The 12,719-nt window shown below is 42.2% G+C and overlaps 1 protein-coding gene across 3 annotated transcripts in view; it reads left to right on the top strand.

Annotated features, from left to right (window-relative positions):
* Positions 1-12,719, top strand: part of CHN1 (chimerin 1) — a 101,829-nt gene that overhangs the window by 22,959 nt on the left and 66,151 nt on the right. The window contains exons 2-4 of one of the 3 annotated variants that reach the window (XM_028749208.2): positions 480-518; positions 2,763-2,818; positions 10,075-10,106. In XM_028749208.2, coding sequence (XP_028605041.1) covers positions 480-518; positions 2,763-2,818; positions 10,075-10,106 — 127 coding nt within the window. Of the gene's footprint in view, positions 1-442; positions 519-2,762; positions 2,819-10,074; positions 10,107-12,719 lie in introns of those variants that run through there. The other 2 variants (XM_077916884.1, XM_028749190.2) reach the window with 2 other exon arrangements.

Raw genomic sequence — 12,719 nt, forward strand, 5'->3', positions numbered from 1 at the left:
ACTACCCGAAGGAGTCTCAAAGCGGCTAACATTCTCCTTTCCCTTCCTCCCCCACAACAAACACTCTGTGAGGTGAGTGGGGCTGAGAGACTTCAGAGAAGTGTGACTAGCCCAAGGTCACCCAGCAGCTGCATGTGGAGGAGCGGGGAAGCGAACCCGGTTCCCCAGATTACGAGTCTACCGCTCTTAACCACTACACCACACTGGCTCTCTATTCCACACCACACTGGCTCTCTATATCACACTGGCATGGGGTTTTGATGGTTCTGCTGACCAGCTGGTGATGTGGCATGGCCAAAATAGCACCACAGGCCAAAATGAGGAGGGTTGGCAGGTCTAATTAGACCGGAGGCCCAGAGGTTGCCAATGCTGGGTTGAATGGAACCAAATAATGCTGTTAATTTGAAACCTCTGAATTTTAAAAAAATTATCTCAAGTATCTTCTACTGGGGTACTAATGAGTATCGTTATTCTTTCAGATACTGATGAATACAGGCCACCTGTTTGGAAATCTTATCGTAAGTAGTTGATTCTGTTACTTTTGTCCCTACCCCTGGTACTGTTAATATTTTTTAAATGGTGAAAATTGTAAGTCTTGAAATTTATAAACATGGTGTACTCATAATCCCTCTGCTCTGTAGCACTTTGCTCTCTTGCTGAGGATGAAAAAAGCCCTTTAGAAAAATCCCCAAATCTGCTTCTGACCAGGTGTCTGATTTAGAAGTTGGGGGAACCTTCATTAAACTGTTTGCTCTCTGTTTTAAATCTACACATAAATTTGTGTGCGCATCAGAAAGTAAGCGGAGGAAGGCAAAACCCACCACAAACCTAGATCCTGAAAAGATGCTGGATTGGACAATCACCTTTCACAATCCCTTACGATAGGAAAGTTAGCTTTATTTGTAGCTAGAATTCTGTGTGCCTAGTGCTTGTTTGTGTATTCCTTTAAGACCCAAAGTTGAAACAAGAGATAGCACCATATTACCGTATATATTCGAATCTAATGTGCATTTTTTGAGCCAAATAACATTGTGAAAATTAAGGTGTGCATTAGATTTGATGGCATGTTTACATTTGCCAGCGAATACCTTTTTTGGTTTCAAGGTTCTGAAAATTGAGGTGTGCATTAGATTCGATGGTGCATTAGACTCGAGTAAATACGGTAGTTCTCAGTATCTCTCATATATATATATATATACACAGTGGTGCCCCGCAAGACGAATGCCTCGCAAGACGAAAAACTCGCTAGACGAAAGAGTTTTCCGTTTTTTGAGGTGCTTCGCAAGACGAATTTCCCTATGGGCTTGCTTCGCAAGACGAAACGTCTTGCGAGTTCTTGCGAGTTTGTTTCCTTTTTCTTAAAGCCGCTAAGCCGTTAATAGCTGCTAAGCCGTTAATAGCCGCTAAGCCGCTAATAGCCGTGCTTCGCAAGACGGAAAAACCGCAAGACGAAGAGACTCGTGGAACGAATTAATTTCTTCTTGCGAGGCACCACTGTATATATATATATATGAGAGAATTAGGAGGTTCTTGTGGTGATATAATATCTGTAATGTGTTTTTACTCAAGGGCTTCTGTCCCTGCTACTGAGTAGCTGGACCAACAGGACTTATCTGTCATTATCAGTGTTTCATGTTCAGTGTCCCACCATGATTTAAATCTGTTCTGTATTGAAATTAATGTCAACCTTCATTTCATTTCATTTGTGCCCAGGCTTTGACTTCAGAGCCTCGAAGGAACCGTAGTACCTTTAAGAGCCCCCTGCCCCACAGCTGCTGCCGCATAATCACTATTGTCAGAACCTTTGTCTGCTCCAGAGCCTTTTAAGTGTCCCACAGTGCAGCTTTCGAGTCATAACTTATTATATCAGTCACTTGTCATATGCCAAGCCAGTCACTTAATATAAAACCATTAACACACAAAGTGACTCGAAGCAGGCTTTTTGTCTTCAAGCTGATGATTAAAGGATAAAATGGGCACTCATTGTGTCGCTTATATTAAACATCGTTAATCACAACAACCATACATCCAGCAACTTGTCACCATGAAATGCATGTGTGTTGTCTCCCGTTGCAAATAACAATAATAAATCGCTGTAAAATAACCTTTTGCAAGGAAAGTGAAGCTTTTGTCCTTTTTTAATGGTTCAACCAAAATATGCAATTCTGTTGAATGTTTCCAATGTGCTCGGTTACCTTTTCTTAAGAATCCAGAGAGAATTGTTGGGTGCTAACCTGTAGTGTCCAGGACAGGATATCTGAAACAGCTTTCAGCATAACAGAGCTAAGCCATGGTTTTAACTTCTGCCTCCCTCCTCCTCCATCATGTTGTTGTCTGGATCAACTCTAATATCATTGCAACCAGTCTTGGAGAATGAGGTGGGAGGCGATAACAGGTGGCTGGAGTGGGAGGAGGAAATCGGCAAAGGTTGCCTCGCCCCTCCCTTTGCCAGCAGAATCTCTCCCTTGGATCAAAAATCTTCCATGAATGAAAATCTGGCTCCAGCTTACCACGTTGCTGTTTAGCTACTGCTGACATGTAGTTGGTATATTGTATACTTTTAGTTTCCCATGTATTGAATGCCGCTTCGAACATAGTTGATGTGGCATACAAAGGAACCGACTGACCGTTGGCATAGACAGATCCCCGCTTGTCAAGTATGCCTATTTCATTAATACCAACAAACAGAAATGCTAAAGTGTTTACCTCCTTGCAGTCTTAAGCATAAAAATGAAATCCATTTTTCCTCTGCCTTTTCCTAGTGTATCAGTTGCAACAAGAAGCTCCCCACCCTAGAAGGATTACCTGCACATCTGAGGTGGGTTTACCGTGAAAGCTAAATGTAATTGAAGGCTCTTTAAAATACTGAATATTGTTGCTTAGTTTAGTTCTGGCAAACCTCCACGACCAGGCACAGCCCACCACTGCCTTCCCTGGACCTCCTTGAATATATATTCCCTGTGGCCACTGTTTTAATTTCCCACAATGTTCCTAACCCTTTATTATTATTATTATTTATAAGCCAATTACCCTTAGTCCCTCTTTCCCAGTCTCACCACTACATAATGGAAGCTTTAGCTGGTTTCCTTTGAGCCAGGCTTGTAGGCAGTTCTCTGCCCGAACATGGCTAGGAAATCATGCTGTTAATATTCCAATTACCATATAAAAGCACAGGGCTCTTATTGCAGCCCTCTTAGAGACCAAACTAGGTGTGATCCTCAATACATCATTAGCAACCATGTCTCTATTTTCTGAAAGATTTAATACCAAGAAAAGAGCAGGAAGTCATTTTTCAACTGGGACCACAGCATGCAGGGAGGGGAAGGTTAAATCGTTTTTCCTCTGCCATGGCACCCATGAGAATCACCTCCGCTCAGCTGGTACTATTCCTGTTTTGTTTAGTCCTCATTTGCACTTAGGGTGAGGGCAGTCCTATGTTGTTGTTGTTGTTGTTTAGTCGTATCCGACTCTTCGTGACCCCGTGGACCAGAGCACGCCAGGCACTCCTGTCTTCCACTGCCTCCTGCAGTTTGGTCAAACTCATGCTGGTAGCTTCGAGAACACTATCCAACCATCTCGTCCTCTCTCGTCCCCTTCTCCTTGTGCCCTCCATCTTTCCCAACATCAGGGTCTTTTCCAGGGAGTCTTCTCTTCTCATGAGGTGGCCAAATCATTGGATCTGTCCTTCCAGTGAGCACTCAGGGCTGATTTCCTTCAGAATGGATAGGTGTGATCTTCTTGCAGTCCATGAGACTCTCAAGAGTCTCCTCCAGCACCATAATTTGAAACATAGATTCTTTGGCAATCAGTCTTCTTTATGGTCCAGCTCTCACTTCCATACATCACTACTGGGAAAACCATAGCTTTAACTATACGGACCTTTGTTGGCAAGGTGATGTCTCGGCTTTTTTTAAGATCCTAGAGCTTTTTTTCTCAGCCGGAGCTCAGCTCTGGCACCTCTCAGGTGGGCGCCATTGCCATTCTAAGACGACAAGGGAGAAATTCATGGTGAGCTCCAGCATCTCTTTTTCTATGAAAATAGCACTGTGCAGTTAAACTAAAAATGGTCATTGTTATGATTTGCATCATCATGCCTGACCATCCTTGACCTGTCCGTCTTGTTACATCAGCACTTACTGCTGATTTGCTGGATTTTTTTGCCATTAATTAATTGTTTGTAAGGGGTGAAAGGAGAGAGAGGGAGAGGGAGAATGAGTGCAGAACTCACTGGATAAAAACAAACAAACAAACAAACAAACAAACAAACAAACAAACCAGTTGTCAACCATTTGTCAATCAGACCTTCCTTCCCAGACATTGAGGCACTATCTTATGACCAAAACGTGTCCTGCAAAAGTGAGCCATGCACATAAACAGGGTTTCATGCTTGGATCATCCTCAGGGACTAGTTCTCATTGTACGTCAGGGTGTGCAGTGGATGATGAACACGTTGCTTTCAGCCCCGGCAGCCCTCATTTCTTGTTCGCTGAGTCCAGATCTCTCCCCTGGTTGCCTTCAGTAGACATGATCAGTTCTGTCTAATCTCTTTGGCGGAGGGAGAATATGTTGGTCTGGTTTTCTCTCTCATCTTACTGGACAAATCTGAACTTGCCCACCTATTCAAGGTTACAAACCTGGTAGCTCCAATCACCACGTCAGGAACTTTTTTGTGTTTTTAGGCATACAGTTTTATCTGTTCCTCAGCCAGCTCTGCTGGATCACAGCACAACATCAATTTCAATTTTTAATATGCTACGGCGTGAAATTTGACTTGTTATAATGCAGCCACAAAACACCATTCATGCTAAATAGGCGCTGAAAATGATTAAAGTTTTAAATTTTATTGCAACACTTTCATCATGTACCCAAGGGGAGAGGAAATTAATCTTCGAAATGTGTTTGTCATTTTGACATAGCCTTAAATACAGGGGAGCACAGTACTGTCATGGCCTTAATAGCTTATACCGCTTAGATCACAAACAGGATTAATTTACTGAATTAAATAGGAGTTTCTTTGTGCTGTTCTCTTTCATATGCCAGTTGCAATTCTTCCAAATGTGCTGTAAAGCTCTAGGATGAAAAAAATAAAAATAAAGCTCCAATGGGCGTGAAGTGGCCCACGTTTTCAAAGAAAACTACAGTTTCTGCCAATATTGATTTGGCAGGCATTTTAATTATTTATCTGGCTAATGCTGATTCCTGTTCATGAAGATAAGTAGTGATCAGGATAAATTAAGGTTTTGCTTTCTAGCCTATTAACGAGTGCCCTGGTAAGAATTTTCTCTTGCACGGCTGCAAACCTGTACAACACAGTTCCCTTTCCCTTGTCTGACATTGGGATTTTAGTAGCGCTCTTAACAGACATTTCACTTCATCAGAACAGCCCAGTTGGCTTCATGAGAGTCAAACATCATCTGTATGGCCACAGGTTTCCTATCTTTGCCAAAGCTGTATGCACCTCAAAATCTCTCCCGGAAAAACATATCATAAAATCCGCGATAGCACCGGTCAGCGGCAATAGCCCTAATCAGTTCATCAGCAGTAACATCAAGGGGACTGAACCCTGGTCTTTCCTTCTCCAAATGAGGCCCAGTCGCTTAGCATTATGGCTGATGTTCTGATGGGCATTACACAGACATAGCTCCTGAGAAGGCGCACAGACAACCTACTGCATATTAATAATAATAATAAATTTTATTTATATCCCGCCCTCCCCAGCCGAAGCCGGGCTCAGGGCGGCTAACAACACTAAAACAGTACAACATTATAAATACATTCTAAAAATTAATTAAAATACAAATTGATGGCAACCATAGACTAAAGCTTTGTAGAGATTGCCAAAGGAGGGAGTCAGGCTGCGCCCTGACCAAAGGCCTGGTGGAACAGCTCTGTCTTGCAGGCCCTCCGGAAAGATGTCAAGTCCTGCAGGGCCCTTGTCTCTTGCGACAGAGCGTTCCACCAGGTTGGAGCCGCAACCGAAAAAGCTCTGGCTCTAGTTGAGGCCAGCCTAACCTCTCTGTGGCCTGGGACCTTCAAGATGTTTTTATTTGAAGACCGTAAGTTCCATATTGCTGCATAACAGAGCAAATCCGTTCCACGTATATGTGCCACCTACTTTCCTAACCTTTTAAAAGCATTTCATTAACTTTTCTTTCAGTGGCAACAGTAGTAAGAGGCATAGCAATCTCGCATCCAACTAAAGAGCAATATTATTGCTTTTGCATGGTTCTTTTTTGGTTGCTGTACACTGTCCCAATGTTTTGCGAGAGGGCAGCATAGAAATGCTTTCACAGATCAAATAATAATAAAGCTAAAGAAATGGCCGTCAAAACAACCATATTCCAGAATGTGCCCCCAGTATCCTTTTTTGTTAGATTACTTCTTGGAATGTGATGCCCATAACAACGACTAGTGTAACCGTTCAACTGAGATCCTTCTGAAAGAAATCATAACTTTTATTTCCAACTAGGAATTTAGAGGGATTTGTTGGAAACCCCCCAAAAGGGACACGGGTGGCGCTGTGGGTTAAACCACAGAGCCTAGGACTTGCCGATCAGAAGGTCGGCGGTTCGAATCCCTGCGACGGGGTGAGCTCCCGTTGCTCGGTCCCTGCTCCTGCCAACCTAGCAGTTCGAAAGCACATCAAAGTGCAAGTAGATAAATATGTACCGCTCCAGCGGGAAGGTAAATGGTGTTTCCGTGCGCTGCTCTGGTTTGCCAGAAGCGGCTTAGCCATGCTGGCCACATGACCCAGAAGCCGGGTTCCTCAGCCAATAAAGAGAGATGAGCGCTGCAACCCCAGAGTCGGTCACGACTGGACCTAATGGTCAGGGGTCCCTTTACCTTTACCTTACCCCAAAAGCATACTGATACTGGCGGTGGGGATTGATGAAGGAGCATTTCTGACATGATGAGAAGACCAAAAAGTAGAGATGTGAGAAGGACAACTTAATGTTTGGCAAGGAGCGTTGTCTGTTCAGGGCTGCCTCATGGCTAGGGTTAAGCCATTTGTAAGCCTTTACAAATATCACTTCTGTTTACTTGACCTTATTATCAGAGTGTGTTCAGATATTTCCCCAGGTCATTCGGAAAAGAAAGTGTTGTGCTTAGGGGAGTCAGGACTGTGAGCCTTCTTTTGAGCGACACCGACATCAATATAGAGAGGCTTTAAATCAAATATATCTTAATACTCTCAAGTATCAATCCAATTACATTTTTTTACAGTGCTATGTTTACACTGAAGCAGAAGGGTAATTTTATAGGAAACAGATGATATGAGTTTTTACTGACCATATCTCCAACTGATTTAATACTCCCCAATTGAAATATGAACTTCTTTCAAGGCTTTTTATTATTATTTTTTAAGAAAAAAGCCTGATTCTTTATTACTGTTGTTCCCTTGCTGAATGTTTGTTCATGTGGCATACTCACACATGTAAGATGTCCTTTGCTGTCACAGCTTGGCATCTTGCCATGGAGTTAAAATAATCTTAAATGAAAAGATATCAAGCGAACCAGATGATTGAATTAATTAATATCCCCCCCTTCTTGTTGTATAGTAAAGCTTCATGCTAATATAACCCTAATTACCAGCAAGCCTGAGTGAACAGTATCCACAAACAACCTTGTCCTAAGGAGCCCTTTATACTGCCGCTGGGTGATTTTCCTGGTAAATAAGTTCCTGGAGATATTTTCGGCATCCTAAGGGGTTTTACTTTCCTCTTCACTCTTTTTTTTTATTTTAAATGTTTTCCCTTCTTCTCCTCTATTTGTTCCCTGGAATTAACAGCTTGTAGGTAGGTTTTTGCACATTGGCCTGCAGGAACTAGAGGAAAAACCTAGTTTGTTTATATACTGCTGAATTGTGTTAAGGAGACACAGGTGGCACTGTGGTCTAAACCACTGAGCCTAGGGCTGGCCAATTGGAAGGTTGGCGGTTCGAATCCCCTTGATGGAGTGAGCTCCCGTTGCTCGGTCCCTGCTCCTGCCCACCTAGCAGTTCGAAAGCACATCCAAGTGCAAGTAGATAAATAGGTACCACTCCGGCGGGAAGGTAAACGGCATTTCAGTGCACTGCTCTGGTTTTGCCAGAAGCAGTTTAGTCATGCTGGCCACATGACCCGGGAAAACTGTCTGTGGACAAACGCCGGCTCCCTCGGCCAGTAAAGCAAGATGAGCCCTGCAACCCTAGAGTCGTTCGCGACTGGACTTAACTGTCAGGGGTCCTTTACCTTTTAAAAATGGTGATAAAACCTCAAACCGGTTCGCAAAAAGGATAAAGCAATAAAATTAGCAGTTAAGAACATGTATTTTTTTTATTAAAAAAAATTGTGACCAACAATAAGCTAAAAAACACCCCAGCAGCTTCTAAATGTCTGGATAAACATAAATGTTTTGACAGATATTGAAAAGAGTTGGGGAGTTCCAAAATATGAGGGCGTCCACACTGCAAGATGGATTTCTTACAAGAGCAGAATGAGTATTATGTGCCAAACTAACCCTGTGCTAGACTAATTTGGTTCTCATTTTCGAATCACAAATGAGAGAAAGATTTTCGGCCAGAGGCATGGAACTCAGCTGCTCTTGAGTTACTTCTTGGGGTGTGGGTACCACATACACACATCTCATACAAGCTGCATCCCAGCACACAGATGTGCCCCCTCCCCCATGTTCCCTTCCCTCATTCTAACTTATTTGGGACCCAGGCACATACCTTGCCTCTAGAATTATAGGCCCCGTGTTTGTGAATACTGGATCTATGGGCTACCAATAAAGCGAGGCTGCATTTTAAGATGGCTGCCGAATGCTTGAAGCAGGGTTTTGAGCTCTAATACAAGTTTCTGCTCTAGAACCAACCCTTAGCATTTGTTTTTATCCTCTCTTCCCTTTTATTCCTTAACTCCTTTTAGTGCTTCGTTTTGTTGTTTGAATTTATTGTTTTATCTCATTGTTTTATTGTTCTAACTCCCCTAAACTGTGAGGCTGCATGAAGCTGGGCTGGGCTGAGCACTTTGCTAGGCAGTGCCAGACACAAGGTCAAGCCAAAGTTTACGAGATACTAGTTATAAATTAAGGAAGAGAAACCATCTTGATTATCAGAACTGTTGAGGAGCGAGCCCAGGTGGCAGCTGCGGAGAGTATCAGTTGCTAAGGAGCAACAGCGAGAGAGAAAACAATTGTCACCATGTGGGCTTCCTGGAGACATCTGGTTGAAACAGGATGTTAGGCTATGTGATCCAGCAGATGTCCTTAGCTATTTAATATGGGTGATATTGGAGGGAAAGGACTCCTTTGCTTTGCAGAAGGGACTAAGATCAATTCCCTGGAAGAGTTATTGGCGGGATGCTGTTCTTGCCGATTCTTCCTTCAGCACCCTGGTTGCCGCACTCTTCTGATTTTGGGGAGGTAGAAGGGGTTGTATTGAGAAGGAGGAATAAGTGAAAATCACCCACTTTCCTCCAGCCATGTCTTGTGAGCGGAGTTCTACTCATGGGAACTTTGGTCCCAACCCATTTGCTTCTGTATTCTGCATTGGTCTATTGGGTGGGGGCCTCCTGAGCTGTGTGGCTTCCATATAGCCATATTCAGCTGTGGTCTCCAGACTAGTGCATATAATTTCAGGTGTGGCTTGCTGGTAGAAATGGCGAAAATTCGCATATGCAGCTGATTTCCACATGAAATAAGTTGTGAAGTGGCCCTTTTAATAAGCTAAGAGATTTTCATGACTAAAAGTTGTGGTATCCAACTTAAAATGTATGTCCCAGGTCAGGGTTTCCCAAACTTTGGTCTCTAGCTGTGGTTGGACTACAACTCCCATCATCCCTAGCTAGCAGGACCAGTGGTCAGGGATGATGGGAATTGTAGTTCAAAAACAACTGGATGCCCAAGCTTAAGAAACCCTGTTCTAGGTAAGCAAAAAAGATCTAGAAATGATAAACAGTATTTGTGTCTTTCGTCTATTAGCTGTTGTTCAGTTAATTACAGGATAAACCGTGCATTAAGGGAGAACATGAACTTTTTACGTATTCTGTATTGTTCTGGTAAAATGATGTTACTTTTTTTCTTTTTCAATAGGTAGAGAATAGACCGAAGTACTATGGACGAGAGTAAGTAATGCAGTGTGCTCTGAATTTTTTGCCTTAAGCTAAGGGCTGTCTAATAGAGCAAAAATATCAAAACTTTGCCCAATGGCTACTCTGCATGTTCTCAATGGATTCATAAAACATCTCAATTTGTCTTCGAGGATACAGAGATGAGATTATTTTGCAATTCACTGGTGGTTTCAACAACATAGGCAGTTTTACTCGACCATGAATAGGTCACATAAGGAAATGTTGACACGCACATCTTCAGTAGTCAGGTCAGATTTCTCTGCAAATCTGACGACAGGCTAGCAGTTTTGTACTTCAAAGTGCTTTTCTTCATATTCCTGCTTCCATTTGGCAGAATTGGTGGCAATAAAGTAAAATGTGTGCGTTATTTTTCTTTTTTCCTTTTATTTAAGGAGGGTGGGGAGCAAAATCACACTAGAGCCCCCGTCTTTCTTTCTTTCTTCTTCTTCTTCTTCTTCTTCTTCTTCTTCTTCTTCTTCTTCTTCTTCTTCTTCTTCTTCTTCTTCTAGAGTGGCTATAGAAATTTATAGCCAATTTTCATCTTTCCCCATACAATGAAATTGGGAAGTAGATTACAAGCAATCACATCATAGGAGAATTTTGATATGTGTATTTTTCAGCAGTTGAAAAATCTCCAGTCACCTTTTATTTCATTCACACATTTTATTCAGGGGTATTTTTGTTGGTTAACTCAAAATTTATAGTTTGTTCCTCTTGGAATTCATGGGTTCACAACCATCCATTTGGTGTTCAACTCGACGCCTTTATATTGAAGTAATTTACAGTTCCGTGGCTGGAAATAAAGTTATCTTCAGAGCAGTTTAAAGTTGCCAAAGTGAATTAATGGACTTCAACATTCTTGTTGGACTTGTAAATTTGCAAGTGAAGATCATTTGAGTTGTCAACAAAGCCAAGTAACATGGAATTCAAAATTATGGAGCTATAATGTCGGCAACTTAGGGCAAGTTTGTACAATTAGTAAAATCAAGTTGGAAATATTTTCTTCGGGTTATAGATCATCTTGTGCAAATAGGAGGCTACATACTGGTGACTGGGAGCCGAGACCACATAACACCAGTCTTGAAAGACTTTCATTGGCTCCCAGTATGTTTCTGAGCACAATTCAAAGTATTGGTGCTGACCTTTAAAGCCCTAAATGGCCTCGGCCCAGTATACCTGAAGGAGCATCTCCACCCCCATTGTTCAGTCCGGACACTGAGGGCCTCCTCTGAGGACCTTCTGGCGAAGTAAACAACTATCTGATGTTTAGGAGACATCTGAAGGCAGCCCTGTTTAAGGAAGTTTTTAATGTCTGATGTTTTAATGCATTTTCAATCTTTTGTTGGAAGCCGCCCAGAGTGGCTAGGGAAACGCAGCCAGATGGGCAAGGTATAAATATATTATTATTATTATTATTATTATTATTATTATTATTATTATTATTATTATTTGGTTGTGACTCCCAAAGTTGACTTCTTGCACATGGGAAATAGTATATCAGAAGGTGTGCTAGTGACATAGCTAAATATCACCTGCAGAGCATTATGGCAGAGGAAAAGTTTAGATCAGGGCCTAGTTATACCACACTTCCCATTCTTTATATGTTTGCCCTTTGTATGTACAATGCTTTTCGTTAAAGGCATTTTCTCTTACAGAATTTCATTGTCATTTCTTATATGGCTTTTACAGTGGTACCTTGGTTTTCAAACTTAATCCGTTCCAGAAGTCCCGTTTGAAAATGTTTGGAAACCAAGGCGTGGCTTCTGATTGGTGCAGGCACCCCAGAAATAATAGCCGACAGCTGCATCAGACGTTCGGCTTCCAAAAAAAACTTTGAAAACTGGAACACTTACTTCCGGGTTTTCAGTGTTTGGGAACCAAGGTGTTTGATAACCAAGGCGTTTGAGAACCAAGGTACAGTGGTGCCTCGCAAGACGAAATTAATTCGTTCCGCAAGTTTTGTCGTCTTGCGGTTCTTTTCGTCTTGCGAAGCACAGTGTCGGGAAAGTTTTGGAAAAGCTTCAAAAATCACCAAAGTTTTTAAAAACCTCAAAAAAGCTACCACACCGCGTTCTATGAGTTGCTCCTCGAAGTCAAGTCGCAACTGTATTAACGGTGTTAAGAAAAAGAAAACAAACTTGCAAGATGTTTCCGTCTTGTAAAGCAAGCCCATAGGGAAAATCGTCTTGCGAAGCAGCTCAAAAAACAAAAAACCCTTTCGTCTAGCGAGTTTTTTGTCTTGCGAGGCATTCGTCTTGCGAGGTACCACTGTACCACTGTAGTGGTGTACTTTTGTGCAGTATCTGAGGAGGAAAGCAGATCTCAGTAAAATAACAGTATTGTCTCTTTCTACACCGTAGTTCATTGCAGTATGTACACTGTTGGATGTCAACATTCACATCCCAGACAGATTTTGTGATGGTCAGCACACTCTGCCATATGCTCCTACTTGCCAGAAATACACGAGTGAACACTGACAATCTCATTGAGGGAACTGTCAGCATTCACTGGGTGTGCCTCTGAAACTTTGGATGTTCATAATATTCATCTAGGATTGTCAGTGTTCAGATGTGAATATTGACATTTGCCACATGCAGCATTCGCTGC

This window comes from Podarcis muralis, chromosome 1, assembly GCF_964188315.1.
Source record: "Podarcis muralis chromosome 1, rPodMur119.hap1.1, whole genome shotgun sequence".
Classification (NCBI taxonomy): domain Eukaryota; kingdom Metazoa; phylum Chordata; class Lepidosauria; order Squamata; family Lacertidae; genus Podarcis; species Podarcis muralis.